Raw genomic sequence first — 19,441 nt, 5'->3', positions numbered from 1 at the left:
GATGTCGGCCTGGACGGTCGAGGCCGTTATGATTGCGAAGTTGTCGAAAAGACGAACGACTGCGTTTCCTGTCTATTGTGTTGTTGTTGTTTTGTTTTAGGTGTTGGTGGGAGAAAAACAGAAGAAGAAGGAAAACAAAGAAAGTTGGAGGGATGCCTCGGAGGTGGATGTTGATAGAGGCAGTGACACAGCAGCCCAGTTGGGTTAGCCTGGTGTAGTCTTTTTGGGAGCTAAGGTAGTGGCTAGGTAAGTCGCTGTCTGTCTGTCGGGCCAAGTGGCGGCGGATCCGGGGACCGGGGGTGCTTCTCTCTTTTTTCCCTTCCCACTGACACTGAGACCGGGGTGGGATCCAATTCTTGCTTGGGAGGGAGGGTATGGATGTGGATGGGGCAGGTGAACAAGACAAGGGTGTAGAAAGCCAAAGCAAGGCGGGTCTTTCTCAAGCCCAAGCCTGAACAGACTGTCTCTCTCTCTCTCTAGACCCTCCTCTCACAACTTTTTCCCTCTTCTCTGCGTCTGAGCGGAACAAAAATTGGTGGGGTACCGTTGGGTAGGAGTCAACAAGGAGACGGTTCCCGGACGGTGGATTTTTTACCTGCTCCAAGTGGGCTGTGTCCGGCAGAGACTACCTAACCTCTAGGGCGGGCGGGGACTGACTCTGGTGGTTGACTCTCTGACTCTTGTTTTCTTGTTGATGTTTGGGGTGGTTGAAAAAAACAAACGATTTCTGGTTGCCGGTTGCTTTTTTGGCTTTAGCTCGTCGTTTCAGAGGTCGTGGTTGGCTGTCCTCGTGAGGGCGGGTGTGTGACTCGTATCAAGTGATATCGATGTTTGGCTGTATCAGATTGTATTCAATGACGACAGATGGACGTCGGCAAATGTTGGTGTTTGATCAAATAAGGAGTCGACGAGGGAAAGAAAGAGATCATACGGGCAAGACAGTTGTTTATTTAGTATCTCAAAGGTGGGAGGAGGTTTATGCATGGGGTGATTGACTGCTGATGAGTTCTTGGACGTCTGTCTCTCTGTGTATGCGAGCGACTCTTGACTGTCTGGGCGGCGGCTGGGCAGGGCTAGGACCACTTCGCGGGTAGGGCACAGCACAGCGCAGCATAGCACAGCACAGCACAGCACAGAGCAATGACAGGGCCTTGCGGATGAAGTCAGTGGATGTAACTGAGAACAAGCGCTCGGTCGTCCACGTGTTATTGAACCGAGGATTGGGCGCGACTACATATCAAGTGTTGGCCGTCTGCTCAGAACCGCGGCTGTATCTTTAATGTGATAAGGTGTTATCGCGGCGTCGTACTCTATGTATAAGATATGCGTATGTAATGTAATGTCATGTCATGTAATGTATGTACATTTGTCTATAGGTGGTGGAGGGTGAGGTGATGCCGTGCGGCGGACTTGATGACCGGTGAGGTGGCTCTCATCTTCGGTACAGAGTCGTTCCGTTGTGCCTCTCTTTCAATGATCCCTCTCTAACTGCATAATGGAGTCTGTAATGACAGGCGGTGATGGATTAACTCTACCCGACGTTGCGTTCTTAACATGCAGTGCAGTCTTAGAGCTGCGTATACCTCTTGTTCGTCTGCAGGGATGAAAGGGTTGGCTGACGTTCAGGCTCTGGGGCACGGAAGCGGGGGAGAGAGCCCTGACGAAACGCTGCTGTGCTTCTCTTCGCGCGGCTGGTGGTAATTGTTTCTTCTGCTGCAACCCTCGACAAGGATTCAGTCTGTGACGTGGGAAAATAAGGTGATGAGGAGATGAATCCAGGGAATTCACTGGTTCAGAGACTGGCAGATGTTCAAAACCTGCTTGTCCTGCTGTGAGACCGTACAGCAGCTTACAGTGGACGCTTACAGCACGTACAGTCCAGTATTTTACAGACTTTTTTTCCCTTCCTTACAGAGGGCTTCAGGGAAGTGGGGCCTTGTTTCCCCGGTGGACTTCCAGTGGGGGACGAGGTTGGGTCAAAAGCCTGAGCAAAGAGGTTCAATGAAACAGCAAGGGCTTACAGTGGCTGGGGGTTTATTCAGAGCGGGAGAGTCGGGATGCGCAGGGGGAATGATGAGGCTGTCTTGTCTATGTTGTGTACATGATCGACACAAACGGCAGCCCGAAACAATCACATTGATATTGTCGTTATAGGCAGACGAAACAATGGCGGCAGCACATGCACGGGCAGAGAAGAGCCTAACCTTGAACTTTGACCTAACTTTGAGTCAAACGCAAACGCAAACTGCAATAGCAGGACCGTACGAACGATATTCGATTGGGGGGAACCGCATGGACCCTGAAAGCGACAACAAACCAGAGCAGAGAGCAGAGCAGAGCCAGCCAAACACACTCAGACACAGTATCCATCCATGACCCAGAGACTTTGAGTTGGTTACAGGGGTCTTCCCTTGGACAATTGCTAATCGATGACGGTGCAAAAGTCAATTCAGAGTTTGTGTTTGCTCATAAGCACTTTATACACAAACACAACTTCTTATTGTTATTTATGCAACGCACAATCTGTTTTTATGCTTCTGTGGCTCAAACGTTGGAAAACCGTTTTGTGTAACTCCCGGATTGGTAAGAACTGGAATGAATACCCTGAAAGCAAGCAAGAGCTTTGCTTTCCCATGGAAGCGATAGCTCTAGCTCCCCTCCTGCCATTGGATGCAAAGATCATCACTTTCTGAACTGAAGTTTTTTGGGTTTGTTTGCTTTACCCGCATTCCAATTCATTGACCTCATCACTTTTGCCGATCACGTTTCTTTTTCTTTTTGCTAGCAATTCATAATTCGAGAAGCTCAAACTTTGTATTGTTCTCATTCTCTCCAAAATCTCCTGATTGAAGCTTTCGTTCCGCTTTAGGCCTGGGGCCAGCTCTTCCAAAGTCTGGTTCCCTGTCAGCCAGGGCTCTCAATAGGCGATGGGAATCAAGAAGCCGGTGACATGGGCTCAACAGCTCAGATGGGAAAGGTTTGGAGGAGTCAGCAGGGGGTACGTAGCCTGGCACTGAAGCATCGTATCTAGGCTGGGCTGGGCTGGGCTGGCCTGGCAGCCTGGCACCGCCTCTCTGGGTAGGCCTGGATTCTGCCATGGCCATTCCATTCCATCCTTGCCCCGGATTCTCATGGGATCAGTGAGTTTTTGGGAGGACCGGACTTGCGGTATGGTAATCACATACATTTGGCTTTACACTTCACCGTTATCTCTGATTCTAGGCTCTCTCGCTAGACCGACGGCCTCAGGCGACTTGTGCCATTGTGGAATCTGGCTTTCCGTCCATTGCAATCGGAAGTCTAGCCCGAGCATTTTCTCTGCTGAGCTTCCAATTTTCGGTCTCTGATCCCGCCACCAATAAACTCAAACCAGAACCAGCAACCGAATTTTGCCAAACCGTTGACCGAAGCCGCTGACGGCACAAATCAACTCAACTCTACAGTATGCGCGAAAAAAGCAACCACCTACGTACCTTTTGCCTCTTTTTCCATGGCACCGGCTGAATAAACTTGTTGGGCTCTCTCTCTGGCTATGCAATATTACGTCGTTGTTCACAGCTTCAATAGAAGAAGCCATCTTGTCGATCACTTCCCTTTGAGATAGAGACTGAGCGTTGGTCTTGTTTCCGCGAGACAACTGGGTCTTCCCGTTTCCCCGTCCCCCGTGCTCGCAATTCCACCCGCTCGCTGTGTTTCCAACTCATGACTTGGGCCTCAACTGACCGTTTGGCTGAGTTGACCGCCTACAGTCAACTACCGGTCAATCTTCAACCGCGGGCCATTTCGTCAGAGCGAGGACGGATGTTTCCGATTCAACTGATTTGCTTCTTTTCAATGGATGATGGAGAGTCATTCACTGTCGCCTCGTTCGAGGCCATTGAGACGTTCTGCGCCCCTCCAAATGACCGCACTCTCGCCTAGTGGTTGGTCCTCGTCTGCCTTCAAGACCGTTGACAAGATTCAAGATGGAGTGACACATCGAGTGAATGCATCGAGATACATCGACACAATGTCGCAACTCGCGATTCCTCTACCTTGTCATTAACAAACAAGGCCTTCCATGTCTTTCATCTCTTTGCTTTGTCATGTCATGCCATGTCTTCAAAGGCACTTTGCATCCTGTCGCGCGACAGACTCGTGGCCAACGGGGCACGCCTACCCATCGCGGCATAGCGTCCGTAGTCCAAGCTTCCCAGCGGAACGGAAGCGACGCCGATGGTGCGCCGGGATCCCATGGAAGAACATGGAAGTCCCTCTAGCCTCGCCGGCGGGTCTGCGTGGCTGCAAAGCTGGACACCGAGAGGCTGCCAAAGCCACGCCAACTTGCACCGGCGTCCAACGCTCCGGGAACAGTTGTTTGATGAAAAGCTTAACCCTCAACTGCTCATTTTACTTGTCTCCAGTCGCTGTCTGTGACGGTGTCGATCTACCAGGTCCCTAACCAGTCGTCTTTCATCGGTCAACATCGCGATCTCCAAGTGTTGATCGCCTGGGGAATAGGCAAGCAATTCGTGGAGAGCGTCGGAGAATTACAAATCTACTCGTATTGAAGCAACGACATGCCCCATCAGCATGAATTTACGTCCTGAAGCATCACTGTTCTCGGACGAATACACCGATTGCATCCTCTTTTACCGACCAGCACGCAAGATGCCACTAGTGATACGTATGTACTGTCAGTTGTCGGCGTGTTGCCAGACCCTTTTAGCCATCCTCCAGCAGCCACGATGACCCTGAACCCCGGGTTGAAGCCCTGTTGCATTAGCCTCACCACGGTACCTGGGCCGACATTGGAAGGAAGTCTTTTGGAGGCTGACCGTTTTACCCGCGGAAGCTCTCAAGGATTCCGTCTTTGCGCTTGTGTTCCTTGTCGTTGGGACCTTTTAATCTGGGCGGACATGGGTGTCGAGAGGCTCCAATTCAAGGCTCTACAACAGTCACACAATGACTCTATCTTTGAAAGTTCAGACCTGCCGGTTTTGCTCGCTTGCATTTAACATTGATAACGATTGCGCCATGGTGAACAAAGTTGCAAATCCAATACCGAGATTCTAGCTTCGTTGTATGGGCATGGGCGCTATAATGCGCGAATTGCTGTGATGGATAGGCTCGGCCCCAGTCCCAGTCCCAGTGGCGCTACTATCGAGTCTTATTGAACTCCAGAAGACATCGCTTAGAAGTGTCTGTTTGAGTTTACACTTAGCAGTTCGTTGAGCTGTCAGATACGCAGGAAGACGGAAGGGTCACTGTTGAGAAGAGACAGGAAGTCCGGCTCGACAGAACCTTTTCTGAGAGCTAGTTGCTCGTCCGGTGCCGGAGTTTGCATATCTCGTAACTATACCAAAGCCGTTCATGTGGATGTCGGTATTGAATGAAGGAACAGGTTCATACTGATGATCTTTTGAAGCGCGCCCTGGAGGCACTCTTTCCGCCAATGGCGAGCTGCATCTTGACTACCAATGTCCCAGAGTTGAAGTCAACAACTCTATCACAACCCGGATGCAACTCGGAATCTTCAATGTTCTCAATCCATCCATGTTCGCACGAACTCAATTCAACAGAGAGATATTCCGACCCCTCTAGCCCCTCCACCATCTTTCAATTGCTAGGGCTTGAGAGTCCCCTCCGAGGCACAACTAATTGCGCCGAAGTTGCTTCTGCTCTCTCTCATGGCTGATGAAAGAAAAGTCTTCGTTAACTGGGGCTTGATGATTGGTTGACCACTCCCGTTTAGGCCTCTTGCAGCAGGACCTCTACCTTGACCCGCCGCATGATGTTGATGCCTCGGTCGCAAGGCAGAACCACCATCTTGATGATTGCGACGATCCCTCACGAACAAGGAAAGAAGCTTAACCAAGGCTGCGGGTGCCTGAGTGAAAGAGCTTCAGCAAGAATCCACCAAATGCCGTCATTGTCATCATGATCAACATCATCTCTTGGAATTTAGTCTGTTTGCCAAATTGAATACTTCGTGGGGCTTTTACAAATTGGTCCAAAATTCGTGGCCAGGATGAAAAGTCAGCAGAGTTTGCAACGCTTACTGGTATCGGACCGTCCAATCGACCTTCTGGGCGCCGCACTATACCTGCACGCTCTTTACTAACCGTCAAAACGCCGCGGTTATGACGAGATTCTGATCAAGATGACAATTGAAGCACGGGCTTCAATGTGGAAGCCCACGAATTACCTTGACCTTAACGTGGACGTTATGACTTTGTGGTCTCTTTGTTGAGAACAGAGTTCAGCCATGGTGTAAGAATCAGCACCGGGAATGACACACGGGCCGCCTAACTATACCGTTGTGTTTCACGGCACTCCAACGGCTGCGGCTGCAATGGCTTGCATTCCATAAACTCAATGCTCCTTTCACAAAAGCACAATGCGACTGCATATGTGATTGCCAATTCATGAAGATGCTGAATGAAATCGTATGAGAGCAGGGCCGAGCAACTGCACACTGTGTAACACTCAACATGTTCTCCGATATCATTAACAATTAAGACTTGTTGAAGCATGTGAGTATGCAACGATCTCTCAATGTAGCCAGGTCGGTCCCAAGCCGCCGAGATCGCCTTGATATCTGACCCTGTTCCTGGTGGCGATACTAGTGCTCTTCCCAAGAAAACTCGATTGGGCAATGGCCTCAAATTCTTTCAGTGTGGGTTACATCGTCCGTCAACGTCGTTAATCGCGATGTCACCCACAAAAGGCACAACTGCAAGTTTACAGGACAAACTCTGCCACTCAGAGCCTGCGAGACCCCCCGAAATGATGGGAAACGTGCATGAGCCTCATGAATTGTTGACGACTTCGTCCACTGCAACCAATCACGACTCTATCGCTTACAACTTTGAGGTAACGTCGTTGAGTCTATTTCGGCTCGTAAGATGCACGTCACGATCCCAGCGGGATCACTTGATTGTTACCCGAAAGGCTTGACCATTACATCAAGCGTAGATATGCTTAGAAGCCATGTGCTTGAGGTCAGCCGGCTTGTGAAGCATCCATCTGCAGGAACGCCAAAACATCATCGCCAACTCGGCCTCAGACAGAATATGGAATAGATTGGCGTCGAGTTGAACCACAATTAGACCGACCAACCAAGACCAGATGCTAGGGCTTTTTCCAGGAACAGAGGAGAACAACGCTGACGACAGTTTGTGTGCCTTGGGTGCTTGGCCAGAAGATTCCCACATGCATCTCCACCGGGCTTACAGGATCAGAATTTTCAGTCTTGCCTTTCTTTTTCCGTCATCATGAAAGAGTCTTCCACCGGCCCCACGCCGCGTCTTTTTGTCCCTCTTGGCTGCTCTCCGAGAAGCGGCTCCGAGTGTATCCGTGAGAAGTGCATCGCTGAGAAGAGAAGACACCGGGAACTGATAACGTGATGGTAATCTGCGATGTATCGTGGGGGAACATCGGCGGGAGGGAAATCGGTCGATATGCAGGCCTATGGAAGGGGTTCCCTTACATCCACACGCAGTTGGTGGAAGTTGGATGGAAGCAGACTCGACTGCACATGTAAGCTTTTGAATTGCTTATTGCATATTACTCCAGCGGTTATGGTTCACTGGAAGGGTTGCAACGGAACACACAAAAGGAACAAGGTTAATCTCAGCGGCCGCAGGGAGAGGAACAATGTCTCAACTCTGATGAAAAAGCTTTCAACGGTGTCTGACTGACTTTTTTCTTCTTCTCAGCCTCTCCAACATTCACCTTGCTTACCCTCGAAATTGCCCTGGCTATGCCTAAAGAGGGACGCGGCCAGCGGGCATTGGGGTCCGGTGGCTTTTGGTGTGTCTCGTTCCTGACGATCGCGACAAGGGTGTGTGTGGCCATGGCTTCTCGTGCGGCTGACTTTATGAACTGGGACATGGCATTGAGGCACAACCAATCCTCCTCTCATATGCTGCGGCGCGACGCGATGCACATGTCGGTCTCAGCCTTTGCTTAGCAAGATTCTGCTCATCGTAAGCACGGAAATTTGAGGCACGGGATATTCGGCATTTCAGGTCTGAATGCAAGAGGTTGTCATTGACTTGCTCTCAGGATCCTGCGTATTGCATGCAAAGCCATTGGGCACTTCTAAAGTTACTGCAGGCACTTTTTTTGCCTGTCCTGAACTCAATGCAGTTGCAGTTGTAGTTGACTTGTGCAGTATTCGACGCTGTCTGCCAAATCGTCTGACCTTTGCAGGCCTGTGATAACGCAGGACTGGCTTTCCTCGCGCCAGCGGATACCACTTCATCCCGCCATCAAATCGTCCGAACTACTTGGTGACCTGTTTCTGTCATTTGGATGAAACAACTTCGCCTCGGCAAGGCACGTGGTCTCGCGGGTCCTGCTGGGCATGGACACCGCATTTCTCTGGAACGGAACTCAAGGGTACCAAGTCCATTTCTGTTTCCGGAGCTGAGTTCTTGCTGCTATGGGCTGAGCTGTCGTTGAGTACAGATTGAGAAGCCTGCAGGGAACTGGCTACGCTCAACCCATCTGAAGCCTTCCATCACCAACTCCACAATTTCTCTTCACTTGTCCTTGCTTCTCTTTATTTTATTTGCAAATGCAGATGAACATGAGGCTAGTTTTCACTATAAGGCATCTGCGACGGCGATCGCAAGGTGGAAAGGGCTGAGCGAAGCAATTATGCGTTCTGGTCGGAGCTTGAGAGTGCTGATACCATTTGCGATCTGCACGCTATAGGGTACATCAGCCAAGATTTCTATACGGTGGAAGAGGCGACTTGTTGACGTCTGCAATAGTGACAAAGCCAAGTTCATCTGCAATGCAAGGCTGACACGCTGCAATCGTCGAAATATTCGGGCTTCGATCCTTCGCTCAAGGTATCGTTGTCGCTGTGTTGTCGGAATGAAAGCGCTGATGAATCCCTGCCATTGCAGCTCACCTCACCGCTGAAGCATTGTTGCTTTTTTGCCTTTCTCTCCTCTCCCTTGCTTCACTGTACAGTAAAATACAGTACTGTACCTTGCTGGTTCATCCAAAAAGAAAGTATCTTTTCCCCCGCCCTGTTCACCATTGAATTTGACGCGCCGTGTGGCGGATGCTCATTCGCCCAGATCCTGATCCCGTGGTCAAGGCTGTCACAATCAATGAGTTGTATCGCGCGCGCGTGTGGGGGAGGAACCTGTCTCCTCTCAGATAGCCACGATAATGTATCACCTGCTCCACGAGGCTGCCAAGTTCAATGGTATTCCATGCTGCGTTGGCCTCGATCCCCTGGGACCGCTCTGTAGCTAGGCCTCACCGGTTTCTGGGGTAGAGTTGTTCTGGCCTCGCTGCTGTAAGAGATATCACACTTGGCTCGTCCAATCAGTTTCACGGGATGAGTATGCGGAATTACCGCCTGGGGTAGAACGAGGCCTTATTGTGGCGAGAGGGGATGGGATGTCGGGGGAGGTGAGTCGACGTGTCTATATGCCTCAATTAATGTGTTGTAGACCATTTGAGGGTAAGGTATACAGAGGTGTTGTGATGCTGGCTGTTGTTGTACCCGGTATCAAGAAGCTAGGCCGGGACATTGCGCGTCGTAGGGCAAAGATGGCTTCGGTGTTTTTCGGAAGAGAGGATTCGACATGGCTCAACGAATGTATCCGCATGCATGTACTGGCTTCGGCTGTAGGCGAATTACTTGTAGCATTTGTTGAGATTCTCGTAGGTTGTAGGTCCATCTGAGGGTGAGCTTTCAAGCTCTCGAGCCATTCAAACCCGCAAATCGTTAGTAATACGAATGCCAGCCCCGTGGATTTCATTCCTATGAATGTAATTACGTGTGCGCCGAGTGTCTGATCCATTCGAACTGATATAGTTGAAGCGGTTGAGTTTTAATGTTATATGTTCGCGAAGTGAAAGGTTTAGGGTAGGCAAATTTCGCTGCTCGTCCGTTTGGGCACGAGGCTGTGCCATTCCCAATCATGTCCTCGTGCTATATTTATTGTACCAGTCTTCGGTGCTGTGAATGTCCTCAATAAATGATATGAAGTACCAGGAAATTGGTCGTGAATGTAGTTCGTGAAGTGTGCTGTAAACATGTCGATAGCATGACGATCGCACCTCGAAGAATTTGAGCTTGGGTAATATCGAGTTGACGAACCAAAGCAAAGTCTATATAATAAATTAGAGAGAAGGAAAGCTTCATACGATACAGAACAAACATCTGAGCAGAGTACTCGCTTCAAGATTCTGTTCGTGGTAGAATGTATTATTTGTTCTTGGAGCTACCGGGTAGTCGAGTTGACCGCTGAATCGATCGCTTCACTGGAAGAGGATCTGAAGGAACCGCGAACAGGAACTTTGAATTGAAAGATCATTCTAGTTTTCAATCTTAATTTTATGGTAGAGGAACGACGTACGGTGGAGTTTCCTGGTCGCGATGCGTCAAAAAACCTTTCTCCTGAATGACACCTCAGACAAGGGCACCAGGTTCACTTGAACCACTGGTATTCTGCTACGCTGCTGGGATAAGAAGTACAGCATCGAATAGACCTTTTACTATACTGGCTCGAATATACTGTTGAATCGGGATTCTCTTTGCCAGCTCTCTTGAGTGATGAGGAGAGATGGCTTGGAAATAGGCCTGTAGGTCTTCGGTCCCTCGACAGCTCCTTGCTGCATCGTAGCACCATATCCATGCTCTGCAGACTACGGGTTCTCGCCTGCGATATACCAAGAACGTATCCAAATGGATTAGCTATGCAACACAGCTCCAAACCTTCTCGATGCAATCTCGTAGCACTCAATTCCCATCGATATTTCACGGAATATCAATCCACTCGTCTTTTCGTCAGTACCTTGATTTAGTTAGAAGTGAGCTCGCCGCCGTATTAGACCGTCAGTAATCCATCAGAGACCTGAATTGAGAGTCAGCACATGTCGTTGGTCTTTGAGTATCTGACTTACCATTCGAGCACGCAACTTGGCTACGCCCATCCTGAGACTAGGAGGAAACTCCAGTCTGAGTCTCACGACTTGGGTCACGAACTTGTTGAAGTTCGCATCTGCCATGTACACAGAGAAGTCCTCGTCGTCCATGGTTTCGAGTTTCGCGAGGCTGGTATCTGTCACCCTGCTAGTCGAGAGAGCTCACGCATATCCTAGATAGTGAGATTCATTACATCCGGTTTCGGTTCCTGTTCAGCATGGTTAGCATCATTCCCTCTTTTTTCTAAATAAAACCATAAATGAACTTACACCGTAGACCTCCTCGCGTACTTCTGCAGCCCAGTTCTTCATGAGCCAGTACGCGACCATTTCTGGAGTACCGATTTGGACCCTGACAACATAGCACATGAACCTATGAAACGGCGGGTCGCAGTAAAAGAATTCGCTGAACTTGCTCAAGGGCATTTTATCGAGCTTGTCGAGGCAAGATTTGCTTGGGTTCATGTGCTTAAGGCTTAATAATTCGCTGTTGCTGAGGAAATATGGGCTAGGTTTGTGGAAAATACGATTCTGTGAGTCTGAAATTAGATGCCATGTCTAACGAGCTTGGGAGACTCATACCATTGTGTCGAGCTTTGCTCGTGTTCCGTGGAGTTGTATCTTGATTGAGAAAGATGGAATTCGTGTTATAGAATGTGTCAGAAATATTCTAAAGAATAAGAATTTATGATATAATGTTAAAGTGCTGGATTAATATACAAGTTTTACTTACACCTTGGTATAAAAGTTAGGGGCAAAACTTTATCTGAGTATAAAGACTTGTAATTTATTCATCCCCAAATAAGGTAATGAAATGACTTTGCAAGTTCCTTTATTTCTTTTGAGAAAGAACCTTTTGCCTTTGTAGCTTATTCGCATCCCCTTTCGTATTTGGCTCGCAGGCCTTTTAAGCTTGTAGAGTCTAAAGCTTCTCGTCATTATACTTTGATGTATAATTGGCACTGAAGTTTCTGGTGTACGAAGACTACAAGTTTGATTGACAGCTCTGTCGGAAGAGGGCTCCTAGTTTCATCGACCTTGAAGGTTGGAATCAGGAGTGGCGATTGACAGCTCCAGAGGTGCCTTCGCAATTTTCCCGTGCGGGAGTGTATTGGAAACCGACGATAAACTCTTCAATATCATATTAGAGTATTCTCAGTGCCAGGCTTAAATAAGTCCAAGATGTGTAAAGATCTATACGGTTTCTTTTGAAAGCGTTCATTGCCTGCCACTGGACCCCTTCATGCCAGTTGACAAGTGACTTCTGAATGCACAGATAGATTCTCAAACTTTTCAACTTAGCTTTATCTCTCAGAATACGAGCTCAAATGCTTGAGAAAAGTTTATGGTGTTATTTGACTACCATTATATTGGATAAGTGTATTATACTTGGTATTCTGAGTTATCCCATGGCAGTCTCTATTGTCTAGCTTTATCCCATAATATATACCTTTCTCTCCTTTACTATTTCCCAATTACTATATAAACCCCTTGTTCCCCCCCTTTCCACATCTTTACTTCTTTACTCTTACCATTCTCCGAATCCCACTTCCCAAGCCTTTTCTATTCACATATAACCATCCCACCTTCATCACTCACCACTACCAGTCCAAGACATCACCTCTACCAACAAACAACGATGTCTTTATCAAAGCAAGACATGAAGTACCTTGCCAACGGCAAGGTCATTACCGAAGAGGCCCTCATTGCCATCGCGGCAGCTAAACGCGATGACTTTGAGAAGTGGTGCGGGACACGCCAGTTCCAGCACTTTCTGATGAGAGCTCGGCTCGGGAGCCCATCAGATCCAATGACCCTCCCACGTCTTCAAAAGTGGGCAGCTGATGAGATGTTCCATCTCAGGGTTAGTCTCGTGTCTGGGGTGCAGCGTACTCATGCTGACATTTACGTGCAGAGCTTAAAAGAGAGCCAGACACATACTGGCGAGAACCTTGGTCAAGATACGACGTCCAAGGTTCTCACAAATAAGAAGAACAGGGCATATGTTGAAGCAGGCCCTCAATTTATTGGCGATGACCTTATCGCATTTGCTTGAGAGTCTGGACGCATCTGGTTTTCTTTTTGCTTTCTTTTTTAAACAGGAGTTCAAGTCTGGTGGTATTAATCCCACGATGGGATCATCATTATGATACACGAAATCATATCTAATATTACCAATTTCTCGCAGATCACTATCGATCTTGATATATTTAAATACATTTGAACATAAGTCCAAGTCGTTACGAACCATCAAGTTCTTCATTGAAAAGGTGCATTGACGTTATGATAGGACGGGTATAGGCGAACCCCACAACCTTAATTCTGGCGTAACAACGCTTTCGTAGAGTCTCGAGTGCGAAATGTCAAAAGCAGATAAACCCACCATTTGGGTGTAGACGAAGTGGAATATCTTATATACTTCTGCAGAAGATTGCGAATTATAATATTTGTGAAATGTAAAGGTCAGCTGAAGCTGATTCGAGACAAAGGAGTCAAGAATGATGGATAAGTACGTATTTCTCATAGAACATTCGCACGATGGAGCTTAGAGAGAATAAGACGTTCACTATAAAATCGTCTCAGAACGCATCGGGCGTGATCATTCAATTGCATGGGTACTTGATGAAGCCTAAGAATGCATGTGTACATTGCCGGAATGGTGAAGGGCGTTTTGCTTAATGTGTCGTCAACGAATACATTGATACAGATGGCCTTCTCAAGCTAGAAGGAGGATGCGCTAATTGTCAATTTGCCAAAAAAAGTCCGCAGAGGACAACAACAGACTCACTAACGCAAGAGTTACAGATCTCATTCGGCGATTTTCCCCTGTCAAGTACAACCAAAAAAGGGTCTAGCGCTGTCATCGTTACCAGTTAGGGATTGAGAGGGAAAAATCACAAAAAAAACATGCGACGGAGACAGGATTCGAACCTGCGCGGCCGAAACCAAAGCATATCGTCATTTCGAGTGCTTCACCTTAACCACTCGGTCACTCCGCCGTCATCTTCGAAATAGGACCCAGCATTCCAGTTTATATTCGGATGCTCTGCAACTGGATGCACATGCATCGAACACCCTATCGCTTCTTCATCTAAACACTGAGTGTTTGCACTTACGACGCTTATTGTACATGGCAACATGAGACATCAAGTTATGTTCACAGACAATTGCCATACTAGCTGTTCAAATAAATGAACTTGCCTCCCAATAGTCGCTCATCTAGAGGTCCTGGGCGACGGCATCCTCGTCTTCGCAGCACAGAGCCTTGCTACCAGTCCAACAGCAGCTACCATCACCACATTGGCTACGTCCCCTCTCACTCCAGCCGGCTTCACACTCGCCTTCGCAGTAAGGAGCTGTGCCCTGCCACTTACAACCAGTAACACCAATTTTGTCCTGCTGCTTTACCAACTCCTTGACGACATCCTCATCTTCGCAGCAGAGGGCTTTGCTTCCAGTCCAGCAGCAGCTACCGTCACCACATTGACTACGTCCCCTCTCAGTCCAGCCGGCGTCACACTCGCCTGCGCAGTAAGGAGCTGTACCCTCCCACCGACAGCCAGAAGCACCGACTGGTTTGTCTGGCACTAATTAGTTGATTGTGTTGCTGGGTTATGCAAGTAGCTTACCGATGGCTGATGCTGTGACTGCAACGGCAGCTGTGATGGAAACAAGGATCTTGAGAAGCATTGTAGTTACGGTGAATTCTTGTGTGGCTTTAGATATAACGGCGGTAAAGAAATGATGCAAGGCTGCTATGAAATTGCGTGCATCTTCTTCCCATACTTATATCTTTCAGTCTCCCTTCTCAAAATCGAAACATCATCATTTCGTTGTCGATGGTATCAAAGCGTATAAATGTGGCTGGCTGAATATGATCGTTTCCTGCATGTATCAGTTGCTTGGACCTCAATGAGGCCAGCCCCGCATCGGTCAGAATCACTCAGCGAATGGAACTCAATTCAAAATGAGACAAAAAGCCTGAATGGTATGTGATCAGCTTTTAGAACGCTTGAAGTGTCGTTCATGTCTTGTTTGGGTCGATATAGCTGAGAGCTGAAGACTATCGTGACGTTAGCGTTAAACGAACCTATCGTTTCTGCCGCAAAGACACTATTGATGAACTAGTAGGGGATCTGCCACGTCACACGGGCCGTCGGCAAGAGGTCCTGAACATGAGCTTGGAAACACACATATACAGACATATTCTTCGTTGCCGTATTATTCATTCACTTAGTTCTTCCTTAATTCAGTACCTACTCCCTAGCAATGGTGTTGACTTTTACCCCGCAACCTTAGCTAGAGCACGTGCGATAGCCAGTCACATCACTAGTTGGAGATACCCAATGAGATGACTCAATTGACACAAGCTATCAAAGAGCAGTTACCGTTCTCTTATGAGAGAATAGCCAAGCCAAGATGATATCTTCACAGGAATCATTGGTGTTCGATTCAACTTGGCCTGCAGTAGCTCATGCTCAATAAAATTACCCATCCTCACCCTCCCCACGTGTGTCCCCCAAACCACCAACAGACTTACACCAAAAGCCCCCCCAAGACCTACACTCCAACTCCACGTGCATCAAATCCGCATCGTCGTTGGATCTATAAGCCCTCCCGATCCGAGCCGATAACGATCTTCCATTTTTGGTCACCGAGGAGCCGCAAAAACACTCACGCGAGTTATATCCGTCTTGGCTTTATTTGAATCAAGCTTAAAAGGAACCCAATGTAACTTTAACCTTCTATTTCTCCGGGCTCGAACATCTCTCACAATGGTAGCTACCTCTTTGCTTGTTCACTTGGCTTTATTGCCTTGTTTGGTTCTTGGTTCTTCGCTTGCGCCGAGGGCGAAGGAGTTTGACTATGATTCCCTGACGCTTCGTGAAGTTGGTGCTCGTAACACTCTTGTAAGTCATCTTCAGTGGTTGATGGAGAGAGTTGCTAAGTTGTGCAGGACTGGCGTGTTTGGCTGGAGAAAGATGGGCAGCCTATCTCCTTCTGGCACGATATTCCCTTGTACCCTGAGAAGGGCAATAATCGCATCGTGAGCTACGTTGTTGAGATTCCCCGATGGACGGATGGCAAGATTGAGACTCGTCGTGATGAGCCTCTCAGTGCGTGGTGACTCCATATCGCACAGTACAATTTTACAATACTAATTGACCTCAGACCCCATCTTCCACGATGACAAGAAGAAGGCCCCTCGTTTCGTTGAGAGTGTCTGGCCTCACAAGTCATACCCATTCCACTATGGATCCATCCCCCAGACTTGGGAGAGTCCCAACTTTGACCACGATTTCACTGGATACCCTGGTGACAACGATCCCATTGATCTGTTCGACATCACCGAGGCGTGAGTGTTCTTCGCGAATGAGAAAGCAAAGACTGACTTGTATATAGGCCTGCCCACGTTGGACAGGTCAAGTCTGTCAAGGTCCTTGGTGGCCTTGCATTGAACGACGTAAGTCTAGTACATGGCTAACACAAAACGACTGCTGACTGAGGCGTAAAGGGTGGCGAGACTGACTGGAAAGTCATTGCCATTGATACCAAGGACCCTCTCGCTGCTCTGGTCGACTGTAAGTGCTATCACCTCTCTGGTCAACTAAATCTAACAGTCGCAGCCGTCGAGGATCTCGAAAAGTACCGTCCCGGTCTGGCCAAGACCTTCTATAACTGGTTCACCGTAAGCTCTTCGCCCCTTTACCCAAAGACTCACTAACCGCAGCAGTACTACAAAGTCGCCCGCGGCGACAGTGTTCTCGAGATCGTTGGCGGGGACTACCAAAACGCCAAGTTCATGACCAAGACCATCAAGAGCAGCCACGGCGACTGGCAGGACCTCGTACGCGGAAAGGTTGACTCTAATGAGATCAACTACAACCAGACCAGCACCAAGAGCTACAAGAGCTATATCAAGAGCAAGGATGCTACCAAGAAGTTCGGTATTCCTGTCAAGTCCAATGTTCTTCCTGCTGCGGAGAGACCAGCGAAGTACGATTTGTGGTACTACCTTGATAAGGACTACAAGTTGATTCAACTTCCTAAAAACTAAGACAATGCGCCACGACCTGGTACTGACAACATATATTAGAGTATTATAATTCTATAGAACATATTAAAACGCATTTCTCATATCTGAATGCCTCTATTTTAATTGAACTTGACCGTCTCATAGGCGCTCTTGACCCTGATGTTTGGGCCATACTTGAACAACACCCACGGAACTGGCAGCAGGACCAATGCCACGAAGGCCAGAAGGCTGCTAGCCCAGTCAATACCCAGCTTCTCATACACTATTTAAAATTAGCGATTATTCTTGCAAAGATGGGTGTGGGAACTCACTCTGAATCGTGAACAGGGGAAATACTCCTGCGAAACCATATCGCGCCAGACTGTTGGCACTAGCGGCGCTTGCAACAACACTCCCGTGATACGTATCAGTGATATACTGCACGGTGCTAACAAACACACAGAGATTTCCCCAAGCAAAGATGATCATCGATGCAGCGGGGCTTGCCCAAGAAACGCCAGGTCGTACGGTCCAAGCAAACCAGAACAATCCGATTGGCAATCCGATACTTCCAATCATTGAGGGGTAAAGACGATGCTCGGGTGGGATCTGATGAGGTGGGTATTTCGACGCTTGTTTTCGATATAGGAAGACGTCGCAGAGGATAACGGTAATGAGTCCGAGAAAGCAGCCTATGAGGATGGACAGGAAGACAAGACCTGACTCTTCGATGGAGAACTGGTAGACTCTTCCAAAAGTATACGGAACGGCGGCGAAAAAACTGAAAAGTGTTCCAAACTCTGCTGCCACGTACAGACAGATGAATCCAGTGATAGGCTCTAGCAGAAGCATGCGAATAGGTCGAACAACTGCCACGAGGGCAAACATCTTGAGTCGAGCAGCCATCGGCGGGGAGTCATCAACCTTCATCCCCTTCTTCTTCATAAGTCGTCGCTTGATAACTGGATGAAACGTCTCGTGCGAGAACGCAGTGATGATCATAGCCAGTATCGAAAAGAATACCAACGTCCACTGCGTCCACCTCCATCCCTTTCGATTCACCACAAAAGAGCCTATGACTGGTCTAAGTAGAAAGTCAGTCAGGTCCTCAACACTTCCTTTCCAAAACTCACCCTAACCCCGGACCCAGAAACGGCATTAGGATAAAAACCGCTGAAACAGGTCCTCTGTTCTTCGGCGTAAAGGTCTCGGACAACGTCCCCGTCGCAACAGCCAGCACAGGCGCCCAGCATAAACCCGCCATGAATCTCAGAAAGCTCAGCCCTCCGATATTGTGCACGAAACCTGCACCCATAGTGAATAGTGCACCGAGAGGAACACTCGCTGCGTAGATGGGATAGCGACCTATAGTTTCCGATAACGGGCCGCCGATTACAGGCCCGAAGCCGAGGGCGAGGACGTAGAGTGTTAGAGGTAGGAGGGCGACGGTGCTGCTGACGTTGAACTCGATCATGAGCTCTGTGCGAGCGGGACTCATTATTGATGTTCCGATTGATCTGAGATGTTAGTTTACATAGACACTCTGGGGATGGGGTGGACCTACGCTAGAAGAGCTGCTGAGGATAGCATCACGACTTGAAGAGCTTTCTTCCACGCTGGCCAATTGAAAGGATTATGAGGACTATTATCCCAATCCAACTCATCAGTCTCCCCCTGCTCCTTCGGTCTCGCAGCCTCAATCTCGCCCTCCGTCGCAGAGTCGTTCCCAAGCGACGCATCGCCCATAATACCAGTATCGTCAATCTTCTCCATGATGAGGTTTGTTCAGTTTTAATGCTTTAAATTCTATTCTCGACGCTTTCCTTTATCACCCCAGCCAAAACCCCGACGGATTTGTAAATATAGATCGCATTATAAATTGTTATTGCGGAAATGGTGCCGCGTTGGAGATTTATGTAAATTTCCCCGTCCTGTTTGTATGATTACTGATCGGCTTCTCAACGCTCGTTGGTCGCGCGCACCCTGTCGCTGCGAATAGCTCGGCTTTTGGATTAATGATCATAGTCGCGTCAGTAAGCTTGACCTATTAAATGTGTTGATTCGCCCGATTATAAAGCTTCTGGGCAAGTACTTGATGTTGTATGCCTCGGTTATCCATCATGGGAAGTATGGCATTTGCGATATGCCCAGAGCGCCAAGAGTTATTCCCGTCGGTTAATACTATCTCTAAAGGGCATATACGACATTTCATCGTCTTTCTCTCTATAGAGCTTAGAAATCACCTCCGTGCGATCATGTAAGAGTTGGTTGACTGGGTGTTATGCAAAGCGTAAATTGGTTATAATAAGCAATCTAGCATTAATTAAAAGAGCCTTATTTTCTTTAATCTAAGGTAGTAATTAGGTTAACCTTTTTTAGCTAAAGAAATTATATAGTAGGTTTAATCTAACTAATTAAAAAGAAATATATTATTTATAGCTTAATATACTTTCTATTTAACTATATATTATTATATAGTTAAATATA

General features: G+C 48.0%; 5 protein-coding genes across 5 annotated transcripts; 2 read left to right on the top strand and 3 right to left on the bottom strand.

Annotated features, from left to right (window-relative positions):
* Nucleotides 1-10,841: 10,841 nt before the first annotated feature.
* On the bottom strand, nt 10,842-11,523 carry FSUBG_6273 (uncharacterized protein; the record flags this gene model as incomplete). The annotated part of the gene is made up of 5 exons (XM_036684454.1): nt 10,842-10,868; nt 10,918-11,075; nt 11,133-11,147; nt 11,205-11,469; nt 11,521-11,523. The coding sequence occupies 5 exons, from the start codon at nt 11,521-11,523 to the stop codon at nt 10,842-10,844; spliced, it is 468 nt and encodes a 155-aa protein (XP_036538145.1).
* Nucleotides 11,524-12,577: 1,054 nt separating this feature from the next.
* FSUBG_6272 (uncharacterized protein) lies at nt 12,578-12,994 on the top strand (the record flags this gene model as incomplete). The annotated part of the gene is made up of 2 exons (XM_036684453.1): nt 12,578-12,802; nt 12,854-12,994. The coding sequence occupies 2 exons, from the start codon at nt 12,578-12,580 to the stop codon at nt 12,992-12,994; spliced, it is 366 nt and encodes a 121-aa protein (XP_036538144.1).
* Nucleotides 12,995-14,157: 1,163 nt separating this feature from the next.
* Nucleotides 14,158-14,628, bottom strand: FSUBG_6271 (uncharacterized protein; the record flags this gene model as incomplete). The annotated part of the gene is made up of 2 exons (XM_036684452.1): nt 14,158-14,519; nt 14,568-14,628. The coding sequence occupies 2 exons, from the start codon at nt 14,626-14,628 to the stop codon at nt 14,158-14,160; spliced, it is 423 nt and encodes a 140-aa protein (XP_036538143.1).
* A 1,085-nt stretch (nt 14,629-15,713) lies between these two features.
* FSUBG_6270 (inorganic pyrophosphatase) lies at nt 15,714-16,996 on the top strand (the record flags this gene model as incomplete). Its single annotated transcript, XM_036684451.1, has 7 exons — nt 15,714-15,848; nt 15,896-16,055; nt 16,111-16,294; nt 16,342-16,402; nt 16,454-16,520; nt 16,566-16,627; nt 16,673-16,996. 7 exons carry the CDS (start codon nt 15,714-15,716, stop codon nt 16,994-16,996), a joined length of 993 nt encoding a protein of 330 aa, XP_036538142.1.
* Nucleotides 16,997-17,094: 98 nt separating this feature from the next.
* FSUBG_6269 (polyamine transporter 4) lies at nt 17,095-18,727 on the bottom strand (the record flags this gene model as incomplete). Its single annotated transcript, XM_036684449.1, has 4 exons — nt 17,095-17,237; nt 17,287-18,038; nt 18,088-18,471; nt 18,519-18,727. 4 exons carry the CDS (start codon nt 18,725-18,727, stop codon nt 17,095-17,097), a joined length of 1,488 nt encoding a protein of 495 aa, XP_036538141.1.
* Between the last annotated feature and the right edge of the window lie 714 nt (nt 18,728-19,441).

Source organism: Fusarium subglutinans, assembly GCF_013396075.1.
Source record: "Fusarium subglutinans strain NRRL 66333 chromosome Unknown NRRL66333_c0000065, whole genome shotgun sequence".
NCBI lineage: Eukaryota > Fungi > Ascomycota > Sordariomycetes > Hypocreales > Nectriaceae > Fusarium > Fusarium subglutinans.
Note: the sequence above shows the minus strand (reverse complement) of the source record. Positions and strands in the feature narration are given on the sequence as shown.